General features: G+C 46.1%; 2 protein-coding genes and 1 long non-coding RNA gene across 3 annotated transcripts in view; 2 read left to right on the forward strand and 1 right to left on the reverse strand.

Moving 5' to 3' along the window:
- Positions 1 to 7,045: 7,045 nt before the first annotated feature.
- Positions 7,046 to 12,466, forward strand: LOC134036535 (protein FAM227A-like). The gene is made up of 13 exons (XM_062481522.1): positions 7,046 to 7,516; positions 8,361 to 8,440; positions 8,615 to 8,666; positions 9,588 to 9,667; positions 10,012 to 10,155; positions 10,340 to 10,438; positions 10,640 to 10,744; positions 11,041 to 11,170; positions 11,322 to 11,435; positions 11,528 to 11,631; positions 11,748 to 11,853; positions 12,014 to 12,093; positions 12,236 to 12,466. Exons 1-13 carry the CDS (start codon positions 7,348 to 7,350, stop codon positions 12,464 to 12,466), a joined length of 1,494 nt encoding a protein of 497 aa, XP_062337506.1. The 5' UTR covers positions 7,046 to 7,347.
- A 399-nt stretch (positions 12,467 to 12,865) lies between these two features.
- On the forward strand, positions 12,866 to 14,275 carry LOC134036673 (uncharacterized). Its single transcript, XR_009932433.1, has 3 exons — positions 12,866 to 13,013; positions 13,144 to 13,216; positions 13,589 to 14,275. It is a non-coding gene; the product is annotated as an uncharacterized LOC134036673 (long non-coding RNA).
- Positions 14,276 to 16,105: 1,830 nt separating this feature from the next.
- Positions 16,106 to 24,650, reverse strand: part of LOC134036536 (glypican-1-like) — a 37,644-nt gene continuing 29,099 nt past the window's right edge. The window contains 7 exon segments of the mRNA XM_062481523.1: positions 16,106 to 19,161; positions 19,943 to 20,118; positions 20,266 to 20,402; positions 20,620 to 20,751; positions 22,484 to 22,614; positions 22,791 to 22,839; positions 22,841 to 22,957. Coding sequence (XP_062337507.1) covers positions 18,956 to 19,161; positions 19,943 to 20,118; positions 20,266 to 20,402; positions 20,620 to 20,751; positions 22,484 to 22,614; positions 22,791 to 22,839; positions 22,841 to 22,957 — 948 coding nt within the window. The 3' untranslated portion in view covers positions 16,106 to 18,955.

The following is a 24,650-nucleotide window of genomic DNA, read 5'->3' on the forward strand; positions in this document are numbered from 1 at the left end:
AGGACAAGAGCATTTTGAACTAGAACCAAGACCCTTCGTTGTTTGTATATATAAAGTTATTCCGTATCAGATTAGCCATGCTGTCCTGTGCATAAGGAAATATGTTAGGAACACCATCTTCAGCACCTGGGAGGTGGACAGCAAGATAACTGACACTTGGAGATGATGTATGAGGGCTGCAACTGACAACAACACAGACGCGCAAAGACATGAGGCAGCAGCGTCTCATGCGTGATCAAGCCGAACCTTTACCGAAACCTCCGAACTCAACCCGTCCAAGTTTTACATGGGGAAATAATCAGCTGAAAGCTGATCCACCACGTGCATTGCATATCCCATTTGACAGCAGCAGCGCTGAGTGCGCTGCGCTCACAGATACACCGTAACATTCCATAGAGCGAGCGTTCTGTTCCATTCACATTAGAAAGAGAAATGATAAATCCATTATTTTACCTTCCATTGCAGAAACCGCCATGAGTCCACATAAAATTGCAAACAAATCCACGGTCATGATTTTAGTCTCCACAGTCTGTCCCCAAAATCAGAAAACACGCAGGGCGCGCGCCAAAATCCCTCAGTTGTCACAGAACAATATTCCAGTAGGTAGCCTGTGTTGTGAGTCACATTTCAAGCCGTAGTAAACAGTGTGTGACAATCAGAGTAGAGCGAGCCGACTGTTGGGTCTGAGATGGGGGAGTCGGAGGGAGGGGAGAGGGGGGCAAACATCCTACTCACAGCCCCTTAAAGCGCTAGAGCCAATCACGAATTGAAAATTGAGAGCCGCTAACCAATCGCCAATGGTCTGCTCCTCCCACTTGCTTTGTCAAAACACAAAACTTTTCACTGACCTATTTGAATCGACGTCCGCTGCTGAGAAGGAAAATATCGCCACCAGTTGGCAGAATGGGGTTGGTGCGGAGCAGTGTACAATAACACCGTGGAAAATTCTTGAGATGCAGATCAATCCTTACGTTAGGCAAACCAAATGTGCGATGTTGCAAGAGTCGTCCTCTTTTTCTCTTTCTCTTTCTCTTTCTCTTTCTCTTTCTCTTTCTCTTTCTCTTTCTCTTTCTCTTTCTCTTCTCTCTCTCTCTCTCTCTCTCTCTCTCTCTCTCTCTCTCTCTCTCTCTCTCTCTCTCTCTCTCTCTCTCTCTTCTCTCTCTCTCTCTCTCTCCTCTCCTCTCTCATCTCTCTCTCTCTCTCTCTATCACCAACACATTCCTTCCTCTATCCAACACCTGTGGTGTGGTCTATGAGGTGGATGTCCATTTCCCCATGTCCCAAGATGGCCATTTGCATTCAGAAAGCACTTCCTAATGATAATGTCCCACCCCCATGAGACACACACACAAACACACGTACACACACACACCAAAACTCACCCCCCCTTCACCTCCATTGTAAGCGCCGCGTGCTTAAACAGATGGTCGACACAATGGGTCCATCTCCCCAGGAGAGAAGGAGAGGGGGGCTAAGGAACAAGGTTTAAGCCCAGAACCCTGCACTTTCCTGGGGTCCCTTCTGTCTTTGCAGTCCCTAGAGGTAGAGAGATAGGATGGCGCTGCAATACCCAACCCTCTGGCACAGAAAATGAAGGACTTACAAGATTACCTTAGACAGTCATAAACAAGTAGCTTGTTAGCTAAATCCATGAAGGAAATAAATATTCCCTAATGATCTCACCGCTATCTCAACTTCCTCCTCTTTCCATCCTGGTATCGTCATCCCCTTCTGTTAAACAACTCCTCAAGGTTTGATTTTACGGAAAGTATTTTTCCCCGCATCAATTTTGAATTAGGGTTCAATTACGTTTTGGTGCCATTCTGAGTCATGTATGTAATGACAAGTCCTAAAACAAATGTGTAGACATTCCCAAAAGAAGAATCAAGTTGTTGAAAATGATGTGCCTGATATAGAGTGTTACAGGTGACCAACACTGTGTCTTCTCAGGGGAACTTGATCGTGAAACCTTGTTCTTTAACAAACAAAACCTATTTACAGCCTTCCAAGTTTCTCCTCTATTCCCCATGCATTCAGTTTGCACCTTGTCAAGATACCGGCCAACAGTAAAATCGAACACAGCCCAAATGAGGCGGGGCGTCCCAGAGCGAGCCAGTGAACTAGGACAGCCACGCCGAGCTAATTCTTTAGGAACATCATGCCACGCCGGCTGGCTGGGGAACGCCGGTGACTTGGGCAGCCATTTGTCATTTTTAATGGTGTGGCGAGGAGAGCGTCGGTGTCTGGGCGCTACGAGGCCTCAGCGCCCTCTGGATGGATATGGTCGCCCACCGCTCTTATCTGTCATGCTCTCGTCTCTGGCAGCGGCGACGAACCTCTGACCTGACGAGTCATCTCCAGAGAAGGGCCGCCTCCCATACCTCTCCATCCCTGTTTACAGTGCACATCCTCGGGGAGAGTGGAGGAGGAGGAGGAAGAGGAGGAGGTGGAGGAGAGAAGCCAGCAACGCTGCTGCCGGTGCTCTTGCACATCCTCCCCCACACTATAGGTATTGAAGTACACACATACACCCACACAAACACAAAGGCACCCTCACAGCACGTTGCAATATTGATACAAAATCGAGGCACACAAGCGTTCTCCTTCAGCTCAAGAGCTGGAGTCCGATTGGACGAAATGCAACTGCTCTCCTGTGTCTTGTCCACTACCTAATTGTCATCTACATCCTCACACACGGCTGAAGGCTTTCATTTAATCCAATACCAAGGGAGAACTGCAACCATCCAGAAATGAGGAAAGATAATGCAACAAACTACGTGAATTCTTCTCTCATTGTTGCTCCCCTGGGTAGGCAACGGTAACCATAGCAATCAGGAACAATAATCAGGACAACCATTAAGAAAACACAGCCCTATATCCTGCGGGTGTTCACTGTCGAGCGCCCCCTTGATCAGATCTCGGTCTGTGTGTTTCTGTGGACCAGAGCAACATTTATCATGCAGCTGACCTGTAAACATGGCGGCCTGCCGGCCGTAGCTCCTCAGCAGAGCGCTGAATCGTGACCTTTACATTTCTCTTCATTCCACCTGTTCCCAGCCCCACTTTCCGCCTGGGAAACTCTCAACCCTCCACCAACCCCCCCCAAAAAACTGTCTGACCAGGTCAGAATAGCAAACAGCCAAACAATCAAAAAGTAAATCCCCCTCACAAGAACCAGAACAATGTCAACAACAACATCACCAAGCGGTGCCTCCCCGAGCATTATGATAAACACTTTTTAATCATTAAATATTCATGGTGTTGAAAGCGAGCCGAGGTGATTCCGGGGTAAAATTGTACGTATTCACCGAGCGTCAGATTGGCGGAGACGGGAGAGAGGGAGAGAGGAGTGATGGTGATGCATGTGGAATGTAGAAAGAGACATAAGGAGGAAGAAGCAGCGAGGAAACGGGTTGGCAGAGGAGACAGGGAGATGGGGGAAGCACGGACAGATTCAGGTGGTGATGAATATGAATGTATTAAAATGAAATGTGTGTGGAGAGACTTCAGGCTGGTCCTGTGTGCCGGTGACAGAGAGAGAGAGGAGGGAGGAACAGGGGGAGCCTGAGGGGGATGGGCTGGGTAGCTGGGGTTATTCCACTGGGGATGGTGGTCATCTATCTTTTGCTGGATGGCTAGGGGGGTGCTTGGAGGAATAGCAACCGATGCAGGGGTGGGGGGGGGCAGGGGTAATGAGACTATTTTAGAGGGAGAAGTGAGCTGATAGGTAGGGTGGCTGGCCTTCAAATGAAGGCTGCAGGGAACCAGTGCTTTCAGCGTTTCATCGATGGATGCCGGGAGAATACTCCCATGCAAATGTTCATTCATTAATTCGCTCACTCATCCATTTATTTATAAATGAAATTACCTTCTCAGGATGACAGACGGTTCCCCTCTCGAGGAAAGAGCTCACATGCCCCTCCTGTCATCCACATGAGCGTGTGGGCCAGTGCCCCCCAACACAGATGAAACCCAGACCTCGATGACAAGCCGTCTTGGAAGAACTGCCTCAGTCCAATGGAACGCAAGCACAGAATAGCCCAGTCTGCGGTTGTGGATTCAATTTTGAGACTCTTATCAGAAACCAGCGACACTGTCAACACCCACACCCGGCTCTGTTACAGGCATGATGGTATGGGTGATGGATTATGTCTGTGCCTGCTGTAAAAACTCCCATCAATAATGGAGGGTTTTTTTTCGGGCTAGGGTGAGAGTGGGCAGTGGGAAGACAGTCAGACAGGAAGAGAAGGCAGAAGAAACCGTTAATACTGTTTTCTTATTAACCTGATGATGATGCTCTGATGGATGGGTCCTGCTCCCTGTCATCATCACACAGACACACTGTCCACACACACACACATACACACGCACACACACACACGCACTGTAGGGCCAACCCACACACTCTCTAAACGCACACAAATGGACTGTACGCACACACACACAGACAAATGTACGCACAAACACACATACACTCACACACAGACACATTGTACACACACTGGCACGCTGTACACACACAAGTGCATGCACGCATGCACACACGCAGAAAATTGACCTATCGCAAAAGGTCAATTACATATACATGCACACCCCCACGCACACCCACATAACCTTCCACACAAACACACCTCTCAATCTTTTTTTCCAGAAGCACATTTTCTCTAAATGCTTTTTAAGCTTGTACAATGGCAGCAACACCACCACTGAGGTACCTCAGTAAACTTTGATTAATACGTAATTTGCTGCTTTGCATTTGTTCCGAGACTCAAGTTGCCACTTACCATAAATCAAGCCAACATCCCATGGTGTCTTCTAAGCACTGAATGAATAAGAGCATCATTAGCCAGGGCATTAGGGTTTCATTTTGACTGATATTGCTGATAAGAGTATGTGTGTGCCTGTGTATATTTGTACAGGTGTGTGTGTGCGCGTGTCTGTGTGTCTGTGCAGATGTGTGAGTGATGGACAGCAGGCAGACAGACGGCTTCTCCTCTCTTCAGTCAAGGCCTCTACGGTCTTCCAGCCATCAGGGTCTTCGCTTTCAGAACGTTGAGGGGGAAAACACACCTCTCATTTCTCGACGGGTGCAACACCAGCAGCCCAGAGGGTTACGGCGGAAAAACAAGCCATACACCCATTCATCAGGAGGGGACCACTGATTAACGATGTATGCCTGATAATTACAATGAGGATGCGCTCATTTCTCAGGATTAAGGACTTCGGCTCTGTCAAGGTTAATTGGGTTCTCTTTCACCAACTATTTGCCACTGGGATAACGAAGCAGTGCACTTTTCAAGTGTGAAGCTGTGTTGGGTTCATAGAAACGGAGACTGGTTTGTTTTCCTGTACCCTGTGTATGGTACATGCTGGCTATAGAAGTCAGCGGGGGGGAATGTTATTAGCTGCAGAACGCCGACCCCGACCGTTCACTCCACATCGCAATCCCAGTGGACTTGATAAACGCCGGAGAGAGAGAGAAAATTGAGAGAGTGACAGAAAGAAAATGAGAGAAAAAGAAAGAGAGAGCGTGTGACAGAAATGGAAAGAGAAGACAGAAAAAGAATTAGATAGAGAGTGACAGATTGAAGAAAGAGAGAGGGGGGGAGACAGAGAGGGAGAGAGAGGGAGAAGGAGAGGGAGGTCAAATCAATCTGCCCCTTCCTCTGTCTCAGACACGGATCTCTTGTCCTCGCCTGGCCCTTTCATCACCCCCCCCCCCCTCCTCTGGTGAAACAAGGGGGCTGGATTTGAATACAAACACCACCAACTCTTCCAAAGCAGACCCTCTGACAGAGAGACTGTCTGGCTAACTGTTTGAGAGGTGAAAGGACTGATCATAGATGAATGTTTTGATTATGGCTGCTAAATGGAAGCAAGGGGGGGAGGTGCTGGCAAAAGAAATATACCCCATTTAATATTCAAGCTGCGTCAAGAGAAGGACTAACACTTGTACACACACACACACACACACACACATGCCCACACGTACACAAGCATACAGTGGCATTGAGTTAACACTTTGACCTTCAGATATTAACAGTGACCTTTGAAAGTGATCGTCTATCCCAGCATGCATCATCACATCAATAAACATTGCCGTTGGGCTATTATCAGTCTGTAACAGGCTTCCACACGCATGCACACACACACACACACCGTCTCTAGGGAACACTGTCAGGCATAAATGTCAACTGTGTGACTAGAGAGAAACAGATCACTGGTGAACCACATGCATTTCAGATTGCAGCAGACATACAAACTTGTATGGGGAGCCACTAGACTGGATGAAATAAAGGGGTCCATATCAGAACATAGAAACGGAACAACTTTTCTCTCCATTTCTTCTTGACTGCACTGGGCCAAAGGGTGTATCCTGGGAATGTTAGCTAACACAGGTGGGTTACACCCCCCCCCTGCACACACACACACACACACATACAGCACTCTAATCCACCCTCTTTTCAACTTCCCTTCTACAAACGGAATGAGAGTCCATTACTACAGAGTTTCGTAGTCAATGATTTCTCATTTAGACCTGACTCCCTGGTTTCAGCACTCATTGAAGGGTTGATGAATGACCTGTCGGGACTGGGGTGTGTTTGTGTCAGTGTATGTGCATGTCTGTGTGTGTGAATGTATGTCTATGTGTGTCTCAGTGTGTGTGTGCATACTAGAAAAGAGGTCAAATGTAGTCTTGAGATGGTGCAGGAGAGTTGAGTGGTTGGGGGTAGGGGATCTCTCCACTCTGTGGTAAAGTAAGACAAATATCAACAGGGTGGGCAGATTTTCTGTTTGTTTAATGTCATTTGAACTGGCATTTGTAAACAGAACAATGACATTCTTTCTTGCAAGGTTTCTCGAATATAATAATTAAAGTAAAAACAAAACTAATTTAATAATTAATTAAAAAACATTCAAAGACATATGTGACATGTAACATTCAAATGTAACATGTGAAATGAAAAGTTTTTTTCGTTTTACAAAATCAAATGTGGAGGAGGTCATTGAACTGTGTTGCTTTTTATTCTGTGTTTGTGTTGCATGCGCGTCAGCAGTTTCCCCAGTAACGAGTCCGTGCTCTTTTAAAATTCCGTGGAACTTGACTGGGGACCTTGAAATCAGTCACAAATGACTGCGCGGTCTTGACTTTGCAGTTAGTTTCCAGGCCGTCATTAAAAAGTCAATAATACTGTACTCTAGGCTAGTACAATTATTTTAGTAGGCCTACTTGTTTTATCAAGTTCAAAAACAAACCCGTGAAAACTATTGGAAACGTTTAATTTCAATGTTCTTACACCATTTATTGCTTTGGCTTTGGACCCGTTTGAATCCTCATGACACTCAATGACTGATGGCCATCCAGCTTCGTCCCGTCCAGAACAGCAGAACACCATGACGGAGATAAACCAGCTGTGCGCTCCAATACTGGTGTACCAGGAGGACGTGAAGGAAAACCGCGCCACCGCTCAGCGTAAGAAAGAAACACTTAAGGAAACCTCCTGCGCTCCAGTCTGTATCCTTTATGCCATAAAGTTGAGAGAATTCCCGGTGGGCCGCTCTGCCCGCTCATAAATTGGACCGGCAGATCGCCTGCTTTCTCTTTGTTTTCTCACACACCGATGTGTAAGTTTGTTAATTTAGGCTACTGTGTGACTGATAAGCTAATAGGCTACACTAGGTTTTAATGTAAATAATAGCGCATGATCAGACAGTGAATTAAAAAGTGCCGTTTTCAGTTGTCGCACATGGTCTCTTTCTCAAACACAAGCGCGTGTAGGTTGTTGCCATGGAGACAAACCCTAAACCATAATTTATTGTTGCGGAGGTAGTTAGCAAGATTAAGCTGATGCGAAAATAATAAAATGGATGGGGAAAAGATGCCAGGAGGAACTGAAAAAGCCAGGTAAAAAAAGAAAGATCTGCGACTTTATAAATAGGTTCCTGCAAGGGTGGGAAAAATATGTTTTCTCAAAAGCCCCGAATCTTTCAGGTAAAAATGTGTCTCGTACGTACTGTTTATATTACATAAATCTCCCAAAACAATTTTGCACTGAAATTAATGTAAAAAATCTCGCACGCGCGCTACGCACGTTCGCATTCATGTGAAGTTCCGATTTCAGCTCACATCACAACCTTGACTAGGTCCTAGGTTCGGTCTAAGCAGCGAATGTTTACAACGTATGGCTCGGCCCCTGGTGGGGATGTGCTGGTTTTGGTCTTTACACTCCCGGGCTGAAAATGGGTCACACTCCGGCCCTGGGTCGAAGGATAGGCTAACTTAAAATGTCTATAGTAGCCCACACTCTTGACACAACGAGTCAATAAGAGTGTGTTGTTGTTCTAATGGAAAGTCTCAGCGTGCTTGGTGGGTTCCATGGGCAGCCTCATTGATAATCTTGCCTGCCTGCCCCCCTTCTGGTCTGGAGGAAGAAGCATGGTGAGTGTCCTCCTCACCATACACACACACACACACACACACACACACACACACACACACACACACACGCACACGTTTGCATAATTTATTATAAGTTCTTGTTGGATGTAGCCTAACTGTTGGTCTGAGAGATTTGAGGTGTACTGTACGCTTGTGCCACTGTGTTTCCCCCAGAGTGTGCAGGACAGAGGACTGAAGATGCCTACTCAGATGCTGGAGGGGAAAGGTACTGACCCCCTACTAGGAAGCAGGTGGTGCGTGCACAGTGAATAAAGGGTTCTAGGACCAAAGAGAGTTTAATCTAGAATCTTGGGATTCCAAATCAGATTTTCAGCGAGTTTGTCGCTTATGTGAAGCTTATGTAAAACCACAGGTAGTAACAAAAGTCCTTGGACAGTCACAGACACTGTGTAAAAAGGACATTTCTGCACCTTTTGTATATATTTTTCTTGTTGGAGTGTATATAAAATGTGCCAAATGAAGATGTGGCAGGCCTATTCCTGTGACTTACTGAGTATTACTGTAATGAGTCTAGGCTTAACACTTGTCTTCATGAGTTGTTGGATGATGTTGACGATGAAAACATTTGAAAGACATCCGTCAGAAACATTTGGCCAAATCAACAACTTATTTCATCATTAACACCAAGTAAAGAGTACAATATAGTACATCATCCAAATGACTAGTAGAGCCAAGTTATAGTAAAAGTGTTATGGATGGATATAGAAGAACTTATACTAAAGTTATGAAAAACAAAAAGAGTCGAGAAAATGGGAATTGTTCACGAACCTGGACAATAAGCTGCTGATAGCAGCCCAGACTGGACTCTGTAGAGGTCTAGGTGCAGAACATGCTCAAATCAAAACAGTTCATCCGGCATGTATGACAATACCTAAGCTATCTGTCTCCACTATAACCTCACATTATGTGCTTTCACTAACAAACACACTCTATACAGTGTTTGGATCAATGTTTACATGATCTGATCCGCTGTAAATATCAGGGCTTAACTAAAGAGAGAAAGTGACAAATGTGTATTTGACTCGCGTGTCATGAATCGTAACCATAAATCCATAAAACAGGCATGAGGGTCCCCATGGTTTCCTCTTCACTCCCCCTCCTTCCCCCCCTCCTTCCTTCCTCCCAGAGAAACAGGACAAGGGCGGAGCCAAGAGTACCAGACTGACCCAGCAGGACTCTAGCCAATCACTGCACAGGAGTGAAAAGGTCAGGGGTCAGCATAGCTGGTGTGTGTGTGTGTGTGGGGGGGGGGGGGGGGCATAGCTAAATGTAATGCTGCATTTTTCTTATTATTGAGCATCATTAATAATCAGCCTAGGACTAGGTTGTGATGGTTACCATAAAGATCATGTTTATGAGCAGAGTTTAGGTTTATTTTCAAAACATACTATTAAGAGAGAACCTGTAGGTGTCTCTGAAGGGAGGTATATAGTGCTCTTTGAATAGGGTATAATCTGACCCCAAAATATTAGATGTTGATTCATGTGCAATTTGTATCTTACATTTTGAATGTGTAAAAACATATGAAATGATTCCTCAACTCTACAAAGCTCACGGACGGCGTGCCCAAACTGGTTGAGCTCTACCAGTACCCCCGCTTCCTAAGCAACAGGCCCATGCCCCTCCCTCACAACACAGCCTTCTGCACTGTCGTTAACAATGTGGTACGGGGGCAGCGCCACCTGGTGCACAAGGTAATGTACTGCATGTCAGCGCAGGAATAACATGGTCATCTAGTATACAGACAGAAGAATTGGAATTATGGATATGAGTTTCAATGATTTGCCAATGCTGTCATAGAAGTAGATTTTCCTGGTGCTATTTGTGTTCCTTTATTGTCCCTAACTGTGTTTTTGACTCTTGACCTGTCCCATGCAGCCCAGATATAAGGCTATGTTCCAGATCATTCTGTCATCCTCTGTGATGGAGGACTTTGTCACTGACTGCTTCTGGTGGCTGTTCATGCAAAACTTCCAGGTCGGAAAAGTCCAGAAATTTGATATTCTTACTATGAGTAATTGTTTAACTTCTATTTAAATACAGTTATTTGATGGGCTCATCATTTGATTCTGGTAAAGGTTTGGTCTTTTTTTTAAGACGTAAACACGAAGGAGAACACAGTACAGCACAATATTTCAGCACAGTTTTTCCTCTCATGAATATATGTTCTCTCTCCAGCTGGACGCCCGTATCCAGGGGAACATTTTCACCCGCATGGCTGTGAACTACACCAAGATACTGACCCAGGAGGCATCCTGTCGCTGCGGCAGTATATTCTTCAGAGTAACTTACCCTACTATTGTATCCTCTTCATCGCCCCACGCTTAACAAATATTTGAAAAGCGCTGGCAGCATTCATAGTGGTGCATTGCATCTGCCCAACACAAATAAATCATACTTAGTATAACTAGATACATGTATCTTATCCTTGTTCTTCTCTCTCTCTCTCTCTCTCTCTCTCTCTCTCTCTCTCTCTCTCTCTCTCTCTCTCTCTCTCTCTCTCTCTCTCTCTCTCTCTCTCTCTCTCTCTCTCTCTCTCTCTTTTGCTCTCTCGCTCTGCCTCTCTCTGTCATCTGAAGGAGTTTCCCAGTACCCTGGCCCAGACTCTGTACTGCTGCTTCTGCTGTAGCTTCCCTCAGTCCTGGAGCACCATCCGCAGTGACGCCTTCCTACTCCCGCTGTGCTTTACTGCCTACCAGTGGACAGGAGGTGAACTGCAGGGAACGCACTGGAACGAAAGAAAAGCACACATTTATCTTCTATATGATCGATTACATTCAAACTGTCTGCCCGTCTGCCTGTCTGTCCATATGCCTGCCTGTCTGTCTGCCTGTCTGCCTGCATGTCTGTTCATCCGCAGGGATCTGTCCAGCTCCGGACATCTTTAAGAAGTGGGACTTTGAGGCTCTGGAGCCAGAGGAGGCCACTAATGTAAAGCTTGTGTCCGAGGATAAAAGGACAGAGGAAGAGAGCGGTGGGTGTCTCTACTCATCTGTCCGTTTGACAGGAGCCGGCATTGTGTAGCACCCTGTTTGTCCCGTGGTAACTGTGTTTGTATGTGTCCAGGCTCGTGTCTGTCTCTCCTGGAAAACATGTTCTCCAGTAACTCTGTTGACGAGCTTCTGCAGAGCCAACCGTCCAGTAACACCGCTCTGACAAGGAAGAAGTCGGTTAGTATTACACACTCAACCACACACACACACACACACACACACACACACACAGACAGACACACACGGTCCCCCTGTACCTCACACACTCACCTTGAATGTGCGGTGTGTTTCAGAGTTCAGTCCAGGCAAGCAGCCAGGTTGGTAGCCGGGCTGGTAGCCCGACCGGTAGCAAGCTGTCCAGCCCGTCAGTCAGGTCTAACAGGAGCTTAGTGAAGCAAGGTGAGCTGGGCTGGACCAGTTACAGTCACACTGAAGCACAGTGTAGTTAGATCACAGATGAGATAGAGCAGAGCATGTGTACTATTCCATCCATTTCATGTGTGTTTGGGTGTGTGTACGTGTATGCTGTGTGTGTGTGTGTGTGTGTGTGTGTCGCTAGAGAAATCCGGCTCTGACAAAATCACAGGTACAGACTTGAAAGCGTTGACCTGCCAAAGCAAACAGAAACTTACCAGAGAGGTTAGACAACACACGACACACACACCGACACACACACACTTTTTTCTCTCCTCTACCTCCTCTTTCCCTCACACACACACACACTGTTTCTCACTCTATCCTCTCTCACCTTCACTCTGACCTCTCTTCCTCTCCTCCCCAGTCTCACGTGGCCTACCCTGGCACACAGTTCAAGCGCTGTGTATTTAACCTGTATGGCAACAGCCCCCTGGTCCAGTTTTACATGCGTATGAAGTCCATCAACCAGCAGGCGGGTCTGGATGTACGGGTGGTCCGCACCGAGATCCACAAGCTGCCTCCATATCCTCTTCATCTTCATCAGGAGTATAATGCTGGGAAAATCTACTGTGGTGTCTCTAAGACAAGTCACTGAAGTGAATGTCATTGCCTATGTGGGTCCAATTTAACAACCAAGGCCTTTGGCATCAGCCTGATAACTTAAGTCTATTGTGTGAACACTATCAGACAGGGATTCCAAAGAGAGATCAGAATTGCTGGTGAGAATATACTGAACACACTTCCTGAACATTTTGAATTGTTCCTTGAAATGGATGATGGGCCTTCTTTCAAACACCCTGTTACTCAGTTTTCAGTCTATTTAAGGTCTCGTGGTATAAATGTCCCCCATTTTTCCAAATGAATGTGTGGCATTCTGAAGTGAGACAGACCACTTCTCTCGCATATGCAGTCTTGTGGATTTGCCGACTTAGCGTCTGGCTCGGAGGAATTCACGGCTTGTGTTGCCTCTTTAACGGCTGTGGTGTCACGGAGGGCTCGGTTACATACTGTGACCTCCTGGCTCGGGCGCAGGAGCGCTCGGCGAGTCACCGTGCCGACCTGCGACGCATGTGGAGTCAGTATGCTCAGGACCTGTATGTCCTCAACCAGAAGAAGCTGGACGAACGCAACAAGCTGGTCAGGTAGAGCACACGCTCAAACAGAAACACACACGCATTCTACTCATGACAGGTTGCCTCACCATTGGACTCCAGTGGACAATCACTGTCTTCCGGATTTGATTGTTTTCTCCCACTGTGACCTTTGAACCAGGAAGCAGAAGAAGATCCTTTCCCAGAGGACAGCAGTGCGCAAACTGTGCCAGCTACTGCTGCCAGACAAGAGTGTGAGCTATCTTTACTGCTTTCATAAGCAATATACTGTATACTATAGTATAGAAATGTATATGGTAGTATAGCAATGTAAATACTTGGGAACTACAGTAGCTTACCATATTTGTGTATGGATGTGGCCAAAGGACATGTATAATGTAAGAAACATACAATAGAACATAAAGTGAATTCCACCATATGTTATACATTATGTTAAATATTATACAATACTCTTTCATTGTGATCGTTGATTATCTGCTGCACTTGAATGCACTACTTGTACATCGTTTGGACTAAAGCACTTCCTAAATGAATACATGCAAATGTCATGAGATGCATGTGTCTGTGAATACTTGTGAAGAGAAGATCTCTGTGTTGGTCCACAGAATGAAGAGGACATCAGGTCTCATGCTCAGGTTACACATGCCTTTGAGACTGCTGTGGCATGTTTGGACTGACCTTCCCTCTAACCCCTGACCACTGACCCTGACCAGGAACCCCAAACCCCTCTTGTTCATACCCACAAACATGTATAGGCCTACATCAACACCCGACTTGGCTTTTTTCATTATTATTGGCATAGGCTGTAATACGTGAAAGCGGTCACTGGGTGGCAGTGTTCCCGTGGCCGTCAGATCTAAAACAACATCTCAGGGTTTAAAGACGGATAGCCAGATTTGTCACGATAATATACTGCATCTACTGAGAAAGGGAGAGAGAGAGAGGGAGACAGAGAGACAGAGAGAAAACAACATGCATTCCCTGGATATTACATGTACACGTATTTATCTCCGAAATGTATCACAGTACAGAACAGAGAGAGCGAGAGAAAGAAAGAGAGAGAAAGAAAGACAGAAAGACAGGTTCCATCCAAAACAAAGTTGGGGCCGAGTGCAGGCCATGTAAGGAGATTTCCAGGCCTGTTCAGGCTGTGTACTTTTGGCTTTAGCAGGTTCTGAAGTTCATGGTTCAACAAGATTTGTCAGCTATGAATCCATTCCTAGTCTTAATATTAGAGACTATGCTGATCCACAACTCAATCCCTACTCACCGCACACAGGAACGACAATCTGAAACAATACAGCTGACTCCAAAAACATCAAGTACTGAATGGTTTTGTTTAGGAACGATGATGTAAGATCCAAAATGTCACATTCGAGGTCGCATTCACCCCCGGCACCTGTTGCACAAAAGTCTGTCTTTCTGTCTTCTAAAGTGAAAGAAGATTCCACTGGAGATTATCATTCCCCAGTGAAGCGTACCTTGACGACAGCCATGAACCTGAAGGACATCAATACTGCTGAGATGTGGTGCTTTATCACAACCCAGACGGCATTTCCCAGGTCAATGCCCTGGCGTGTCCCTTCTAGACTCACATAACTTAGTCTTCTGTTCTCCGTCCTCCAGCCTTTCAACAGGCCATCTGTCTGGGTGCAGCAAGGCCTACCGAGAGCCGTGGGACTTCAGCCAGTCTGCATTGAGCAGGCCAGACATTATTGACGTGGGCCTGTTGAGGAAAACGTTTTAAGATAGGAAAGCCATGCCGTGTTGGGAGTCAGTTGCTCATAGAAACACTTTCAAAGAAAAGGGCAAGTTGGAAGCCAGAAAGGTTATCCTTTAACCACTGCTGAGAACATAGCTTTGTGTGTGTGTGTGTGTGTGTGTGTACACACCATACTTATGTCTGAACCTTAATATTGAACCTTAACTTTTCTGTTTGAAAGTCCACTTGGTCTTAATACTTCACTAGAAGGAACAAGAACTGGTCTCATGTTTATTTGGACAGCTATTGGTAGTCTTTCAGTTTGTCTTTTATTGAAGTACTGATTTGATTTGGAAGTTGGTATAGTTGTAATGACTACATAAGCGGACTTATGCCAGTAAACGGACATGGTGAGTGACCTCTTACTGTACTTCCAGTGCTGTTTACCCTACATGACCAAATGCAGTACTGCAGGCTTCAAGTCAAGGCTGGGTATTTCCTACCACTTGAGTTTAGATCTCAACGTTACAAAGGAGAGGAAGATGAATTGGGGGCTATTTACACCTCAACCACAGAGACACGTTCCATCACTATGTACGGCACTCCGATTCCTTCTGGGTTGTACCATCAAACAATGTCCTGGCCTTGAGAAATGTCAGACAAGAGACAGGAATGTCCTGTGAATCAAAACTTGGCACCTGTGATAAAGATTCCGTTTTAGTGTTGGTAGGTTGCTCGCTTTGGGATGATGTTAAATCAAAATAGCTAACTAAAGTGTTTCAGTTTACACAAGTTTGGAGCTTCTGCAGTGGAAACATGGAGCTGCTGGCTTCCAGGGAGCCAGAGAGACGTGGGACCATGTGACTGGGGTTCAACTTGTTTCTCCAGGGAGCCAGAGAGACGTGGGACCATGTGACTGGGGTTCAACTTGTTTCTCCAGGGGAGCCAGAGAGACGTGGGACCATGTGACTGGGGTTCAACTTGTTTCTCCAGGGGAGCCAGAGAGACGTGGGACCATGTGACTGGGGTTCAACTTGTTTCTCCAGGGGGCCTTTACAGCTAAAATGTGGTCAAAGCTGTCTGGGGTACAGCGCACACACACACATATACACACACACACACAAGAAGAAAGACAAGGCAAAGCACTTAGCACGTGTGTATATTGCTTCCATCCCTCTGTTAGACACTGGAGGAGATGCCATCTCTGACATCATCACAGTCGCGTGTGTGGCAGTCACGTATTCCAGCATGTTTTGGCAGTTCATGCAGGCAAATGGAGCAGTTGACTCTTATCTTCTGTCCACTCGACATATCCTCTTATGTCATAGCTAGGTTAGCTACCAGTCTGGGACTGTATTGTCACACACACTCTGACATCCATAGACACACACACAGTCCATAAAGTGAGCTGGACACAGACTTCTTGAAAATCTTACATTGTATATAATTGACACAAAGTTTCAGGAACAAACAACAGCAAATGACACATTCTATATTTATAAATTTCTTTCTGGCAGCGAGCATCACCATCAACACAAATCACAACTCACCACAGGCTTTTGAAAACAATATTCCAAAATTAAAATAGAAAAAAAGAACAATAGATTTTAATTTATTAAATTGGCACCTTTCGTAAATGCCAGCCATATAATCTCAGGGAGGATGGAGGTTTGCCATCAGTCTATCTGATCTACTGCATGGTCTGCATTGTCTTCCCCCTGCAAACGGGTGGGGGAATGGGGGATGCAAATCATGGCAACGCATGAAAGAGGAGGGTAGGGGTTAGATCTACACCCTATTCCTCCTGTATGTACACAAATCTCAGAAGGACATCGGGCCCAACTATCCCCGGCTTGCGATGGTTTTGTGCATTCGTTCATAATAAAAGTGCAGAGCATTAAAAGCGAGTGGGGGGCGGAGGGGGACGGTGTGCAGAATGTGGGCAGTGACAGAACGTCCAGTACCACGACCATCGGAGGAGGAAGTCGATGAGCTGAAAATCGCAGGTCCCCATGAAGTTGGAGTGTCGCCATCAGAGAGTTTGATCCCAGCGTGGGGATCACCGGTAGACCAGCAGGAGGCGCTACAGGCTACACTCTTCACCTGATCACTGGCTCAGCGTCAAAAGCACCTTGGAGGAATACAAATCCTTGAGTGATCGCTTGACATCTGAAACTTTGCTATGCTGATTGGTTCATGTTATTGCTCTAATCATTCGAAATAGGAGAGACATTTCCTGTTTGCTGTTTCAAAAAGCACAGTGGACATGCTGCTTTGTCATAGAAGAAGCCTGGTTAACATCCTGGTAATCTGACTCTTTGCTGACCTTGCACTCTTCTTCCTCCCCCTTGATTGCACTTCTAATTTGGGTTTTCCACAAAAGCAGGCAACACAGACACGTCCGGCATTATGAGGCCTTCTCAGTCCAGAGGAAGTACTCAGAGGGGATTCAAATCTATTATTTTAGTAAAATGAGATGTTTTTTTTACTATGTTGAATGTATGTAATGTCAGTTACATACTCCTTGTAAAACATGTTAATACTGTACTGTGTGCTTTGCTTCAATGAATAAAATCCAGTTCATTTCTAAAAAAGACTAACATGACTCAAAGTTGCACACACACCCCGCCCTCATGTCCCATGCACCGCTCTACTCTCCCCTGACAGAGGGCCTTGACGTTTCTTTCCGCCACGTTGAAGTATATATTTTCGCCCTGCATATCTCTCATCAGTAGACCCTTCTAGAATATTCCGGCAACAACCCCACGAAGTCAGGATATAATGGAGCGCTGTGTCACTGTCATGTTGACAGCCCACCATGCAGAAACACCAAGGACACTTTGAAGGTTGTTCTAACTGATGACAAGCAAAGAAGAGGGGGAGTGTGAGAGGGCGAGGGGGAGAGAAAATGAGCTACTGTGATGTCGTGAGAGAGGCAGCAGAAACCACGGAATGAGGGAGGTGGGAGGATGATAAAGTAGAAGACTGGAGGGGGAGACAGTAAAGAGAGAAAAGGGGGGTGGGGACAGAAAAAAGTCTGCCTGTGTAAAAAAATAAGGATAAAAAGATGAGGTGCAAATAACAGCAGACGTCATTATGCAATCGCAAAAGTCTGCTTGAAAACAGCGAATAGGACCGGATAGAATGGGACAGAGCAGCCATTGCAGATGCACAGTCTGCTTTCAAATGAATGGTTGGACCGATACAACCCTACTACACTATAGGACGGGGAATGTACTGAAAACATATTTTCTGCTGAGGCCTCTCTCTATCTGGCCAAAAACAACTGTAGAACAACCATGTTCTGTTCGGACCTGTAGCTTCTGTTTCCTAACTGCCACGAAGAGACGCTTAGGGGGCTTATCTCACTATTAGCCGAGTATTGTACTTGGAGCAAGGTGTTGGAGACAGTGCCAATCTGAACGGTGAGTAGGGTGTGTATAGACCAGACTGAACTGGAAGTAGGGTGGGGATTCCACTCCAAAGCAGACCACTCTACCTCAACCTCTCCCCAGAGTCTTCATAAGGGTGCCACGGAGAAGAGGTGGTTGTGAATTTGATTGTGGATTTTCATTACAGTGTACACCATGAGTCAGCAGAAAGTCTTGGTCACTTTTGGCTCAAGGTATTTTTCCACAGTCTGGCGTGGAGTTTAAAATGCTAGAAGAGGCAGTCATCCTCCTGAAAAATCATCAATACTTGATTTCATTTGAGTTTTGTGGAAAAATGATTATATTATAATTATTGTCGAGTGGAAACCACTGATGGGTTTGAACGAATCTGAATTTTATAAATAAATAGTCTGACATGAAGGATGTTTTAATGTGTGGAATACCAAATGCCTGCTGTAGCTCTGTGCTACTGCGAAGCTTCCCCACGCTGCCAACACCCACATGCTCTATTATGTTGATAGATTTTCTCTCCACATGTTGGTGCACACAAAGAATATCTTAGAGAAACCCAAACACCGGTAACAAACTATATAAGGAGGCCAAATACCTGCTCTAAAGGTGCTGTAAAAAATATACCGCCAAAGAAACGAGAACAGAACCAAAATCTAGGAATACTCATTCTTTCTTTTTGTTCTGGTAGAGACCAAAAAGGAAGTCAATACATTTTTGTTTTGTTTCCTTATAATTGTTGAGATTTGGCAAAGTAAGTTAACCACTTCCTGAACATCTCTTCCAGTCTCCTCCACCTCCCTCCCACCTCCCACCTCCCACCTCCCCAGTTACAAACTCAGTCACGATAGGGCGATTCCCCCCACCAATTATCGCCAGAGAAGGGGTGTAACCAATGAAAGCAGGTAGAGGGTGGAGCAGGGAAGGTTGTGGCTGCCTGTGGCTCTAACTTTGTTGTTCTCTGGGGGGAAGGCGTAGACTCTGGGGGAGTCGGTGTTGGGAAGGATGAGGCGTGGGCCACGGGGGCAGTTCTCTTCAGCACATAGCCCACTTCCGGATCCGCTGACATCATCACCTGGAAAAGACAATTGCACGTTGGAGCTGTGACCCCTGTTAGGCCCCTTTCGAAACCATTTATATTCAGAAAACACTTACTTCCTTTAGCAGTTTATTTTCCCCATTTTACTCTTCCTTGGTCATGTACAATACATACAAAAACTTGCAGCGTAATGTTTACCAACTGTAATTTTACAAAAGTCAATAATGTGCAAATAGTTATCTCTGGACTGTATTTTCATCTGGTATCTGAGAGACACCTATGACATAGTCATGGGTCGTGGGCCCGAGTCTGATCCCCTGACAAGAGGGATTAGAGTTTCTGTGCCAGTGAACACACAATGAGACTTATATAATGTGCTATGAAATCTGACCTCAATTATTCAAAGTGGCATAACAATTTAGGCCAAGTTTTCTCCCTCCCTCCATACTGTATCTTCAGCTTAATTCTAAAAATAGCACCCTCATTTTCATCAAGTACACTTACCTAAAGTAGGGGAAATTAGCTAGGTCGTTACAGATGAAGCTCTTGCTAAAGTGCAAACAAGTCAACTGGAGTAGTCGGTTATCACTGCCCAAAGTGGAAGCTCACCAAGAAGAAATTTATTTATACTGTTTATTTGCAGGATTAACATAAGGAATAAGGAGAAGTCCACTAAGAAGGAATAAGGCAAACCAAAATTAAAGGTCAAAGACTTGGGGTCACCAGATCACCAGACCCCCAGCTTGTATCTACAGAGGCAGCGAGGACCGTGCTTTCCTGGTGACGGTCAGCTTGTAGGCCTGAGAACTATACTCACTTGTGTCCTGGAACTCCACATCATTTCCGTTGATGGCGCTCTTCACGCGGTTGGTCATCATTTTCAGCTCCATGATCTGCTGGCGGACCCTCATGTGAGGCTTGGTGATGTCAATATCCACCTCAGGGTTATTGATCTGGCTGGCCAGCCCATCGCCCATCATCTCTGGTAGGTATCTGACAGACAACACACAGGCTGGGTGTGAATATTCTGGAAATATCCACTCCAGTAAGTACAAGGTAGGGAGGGTTTCAATAGTCTTGATGTCAATGCCAATCTGTCTCTCCATTCGGAAGGAATGTTAAGTATATTGTGGGCCCTACCTGCCACGGGTCATGCCGTTCCAGCACTTATCCTCATCCACGGCTCCACTGAATGACTCCATTTCCTGGCAGAATTTGACTGGTTGTGTGACCCAGTACTGACCTGCTGTGTTCAACCAGGCTCTGAGGCCTGAAACCTGTCAGGAGGAGCAGGAGGGAAAGGAGGGAGAGGGAGAAGAAGAGGAGGGGTAAGGAGAAGGACATGAGAAAAGGAAGATATGCGAGAGGAGGGAGAGGGAGGGGGAGAGATGAAGGGAAAGGATAAGGAGAGGGAGATCCGTTTTTTAATGAGATCATTTCATATCAGAGTGTGGAAGATTAGACGGCACAGCATATTAATTCATATCCACATACCAGTTTCTCCAGCATTGCTCTGTTGCCAAGACCCACTTTGTCTGGGACCAAAATCTTTCCTCCTTTCTTCACCTCCTCCTGCGCGGCGCTGCTCGTTCCTCCCTCTCTCAGTTCCCCACAGGCACGAAACACCTAGGGGTAGAGAGGGAAGTACAAAGAAGGGAAGGGGGGTGGTTTCACAAAATGAAAAAAAAAACGTACCTATTTTCCCTTTAAGGATTCAGTCAAAAAGCTATTAATAATTATTAATTAGTGGGGGTCAGATGGCTGAGCGGTTATGTAGTTGGGCTATTAATCAGAAGGTTGTTGGTTCGATTCCCGGTCGTGCAAAATGACGTTGTGTCCTTGGGCAAGGCACTTCACCCTACTTGCCTCAGAGAAAATGTCCCTGTACTTACTGTAAGTCGCTCTGGATAAGAGCGTCTGCTAAATGACTAAATGTAAATGTAGTTACACACTTGTACCCATTAGTAGTGTAATCTGATCAAGAAAATCTCTCCCACTGTCAGATGATCCCATGCTGAGCTATGTATAATCATCTCCTCGGTGCTGATTGTTGACATGCTTGAAACAGAATCGTCCTGATGCTAACCCTCTCCGATGACTCTGAAAACCTGGATGTGTGTTGCTGAATCCCAGACTCTGTGTTTCATGGCCTTTAAAAGTCCACATTATGTACGTGTTGTATTACACTACTCTGACATCTGTACAACACGGAAAACACACAATACTGTGGCCCAATGCAAGCTAGTACATTTACATTTAGTCATTTAGCAGACGCTCTTATCCAGAGCGACTTACAGTAAGTACAGGGACATTCCCCCGAGGCAAGTAGGGTGAAGTGTCTTTCCCAAGGACACAACGTCAGTTGGCATGACCGGGAATCGAACTGGCAACCTTCGGATTACTAGCCCGACTCCCTCACCGCTCAGCCACCTGACTCCCTGACTCCACCTGACTAGTACAGCCCTCAAGACTGCTTAGAAAATCTACACTTGTAAATCTATGCTGGACTGTAGTCATTCATTCATCATTTTGTTCAGAGTCCAATAAAATCACTGATTCTAAGCTGATATGAATTATCCTGTCTGAAACACAAACAATCAGTTCACACCAACAAATGTAGACCAGAAAAACAAGACTAATAAATCCAAACAGTATCGACCCAGAGAAACAAGAACATATGAGGGGTAAAGACGTATTAGATAGTACCCAATTGCTGTGAAAGTACCAAGTCAATGAAGTGAATCGCCAAGTACAATTTCACTACAAAATCAACGTATTTATGTAAGGTGCAGGTGTCTGATCCACTCAAGTTGAGCATCTCAGAGGACTGGGCCAAGAAAACAGCAAATCAAGGGCAGTTAAATGGTCTCACAAAATGGGAGGGTGGGTGACAATCAACAAAGCCTTCGCAAGCACAGAAATAGGACACTACATGCTAGATAGCTTTTGTTTAGGTTTTAGATAGGGCTCCTAGAAATGGACCCGGTGTCCTCACGAGGTAAAGTTCATTTTTTAAAATTATATTCAGAGTATTCAGTATAAAAGTAACAAAGTAATCATTAGTTATTGTTCATTGATCAGTGGTTAAGGACAGACCTCTTCAGAGGCCACTAAACATGTGGGAGGCTGATTCCGGACAATAAGGATGATGAGACCACTCAGAACATACAGGTGGATGGATTAAAGGTGCACCCTTACTGTGGGCGAGAGTCAGAAATGATCCTGTTTCATGTGTGTAGGCTCATATGAGTCACATAAACCCACACCTCACCAACCGCTCCCCACCGCTCCCCGCCCCGCCGCTCCCCCACCCTGCCCGCCCGCCCAGCCTGCCCGCCCCACCCCGGCCGAGGCTAACCTTTGGGTTGAGGGCGTCCATGTTCTCCCGCAGTGCGCTGACAGCCTCCGCCATGCGAGCAGGGAGGGTAAGGATGACCGTCTCCACGTTGACCTGGGCCTCCATGTGGTTGAGGACCTGCTCCAGCACATCTGTGTGGTGGTGCAACAGGAGGGAAGGACAGGAGAGGGTTAAAGACATATTCCTCCATACCCTGGGAGCACAACGTGAATTCTAAAACACCATGTCAGACAAACACGGCTAATTACTTGAATTACTTGAGTGCTAACCCTAACCCTAAGATAGTGTTTGTGTGTGTGTGACTTACCGAGCAGGTTCCTCCATTCAGTGTGTAGGTCAGCCTGGTTGGCAAGGCAAACCCTTCATAACATTCAGGCAGTAGTTGGGGCATGCCTTGGTAGAGGCCACACCCCGACAGTGGGGACAGTACGTCATCTTCATGATGGCACGTGTACACTCTGCGCTCATGGGCAACTACGAATGATCATCACACACACACAACACACACAAATAAAAGGTCACTGAAAGCTGGCAGAGAGGAGTTGCATTCAGAGACAGAGGTTAACTACTGTGGCTAACCAGGCCTTCAACATTAAGTCACTCAGCTCTCCTGGAACTCCTTTTGTGAGAGATCTGTGCACACCAAAAGGGCCATATCCTTGCCCGCTCTTTCAATCCAGCCCTCTGTCCTTCCTTCCTCCTCCATCTCTCTATCCACAAGGCCGTTCCCCCAGGAAGAGGACTCACTGCGTACCCACCGAAATTGGGTTACGGTAATACTAGCAAGTTCTGCTTGCAACATAGCACAGCTACGCATACAAAACTTTGCTAACTTCCTGTGTGTGTGTATGTCTGTGTGTTTCTGCATGTGACTGTGTTTATGGGTGTGTGTGTGTGTGTGTGTGTGAAAGGGAAAATACAAAATCAGATTCCAGTAGACCTATCAACAGTCTGGAAAGACTTCACTTGCTCAGCTAACAACCGTGGTCACCCCTCCTCCTGACCTACCATCTGCCCCATTCCCAGAAATGCTGTGATTCCTTTTAAACATTTCAACATTTCAACTTGATGATGTGATGGTTCAGCATATCACACCAAGGACTGACTAACAACGATATTCAGTTTGATACGTTTGATCCCTCGTCAAATCAGAGAGTCAACACATTTCTTGTAAGGATACACAATGCACCATGACTAACGAGTGGGATACAGTGAGTGTATGCGTGTGCGTGCGTGCGTGCAAGCGTCTGTGTGTTTGGGTGTGTGTGCGTGTGGGCCGGGTGTGGGGGTAAGGGGGGAGGTGCGGGATCAGTCGCAGAGTCCGGGTGATCACTGTCAGTTGGACAGGGAGATGAGGGACAAACAAACACATCTCCCTGGAATCACGCTCCTACGAGTGTGACTCATACCAGTCATGAGTCACGTCCATCTCCCCCGCCCTCCCCTTCCACTTCCTCACCCTACGGCTGGTGTTGACCAAAGATGACTCAGAGAAAAAAAAGAGAGAGAGATGGAAACAGAGAGAGGAAGAGGAGAGGGAGATGGAGGGAGGGAGAGAGAGAGAGAGAGAGAGAGAGAGAGAGAGAGAGAGAGAGAGAGAGAGAGAGATGAGAGAGAGAGAGAGAGAGAGAGAGAGAGAGAGAGAGAGAGAGAGAGATGAGAGAGAGAGAGAGAAATGAAGACAAAGAGGCTGTGAGGAACGATTTAATAACTTCTTGGCTCCACGTTATCAAGCTGGCCGCACGTTTGTTGCAGAGCTGGCTCTGGTCTTCAAATGCACAGACAGCAGTTTCTAATGACTTAGTGTCTCCACCACGGCCTTTAATTGTTCGGGGTTAAGTTGGACACCCGCATACACAGTCGCAAAGGGAGGGAAAGGGCTGGGAGGACTGTTAATTAAGATCACGGATAATGACTTCTATACACACACAAACACGCATACACACACACAAGCACATAATACACAATAACAAACACTGCAATATCTTAATCTTTGTCCACTGTATGTGTCTGTTGGAGAGCTCTCTCTCTCTCTTCCCGCTACTCCTCTTTCTCCATCCTGTTGGTGCCCCCCCTGTATCTCCCTCTCTCTCTCTCTCTCTCTCTCTCTCTCTCATCTCTCTCTCTCTCTCTCTCATCTCTCTCTCTCTCTCTCTCTCTCTCTCTC

Source organism: Osmerus eperlanus, chromosome 16 (assembly GCF_963692335.1).
Source record: "Osmerus eperlanus chromosome 16, fOsmEpe2.1, whole genome shotgun sequence".
NCBI classification, from domain to species: Eukaryota; Metazoa; Chordata; class Actinopteri; order Osmeriformes; family Osmeridae; genus Osmerus; species Osmerus eperlanus.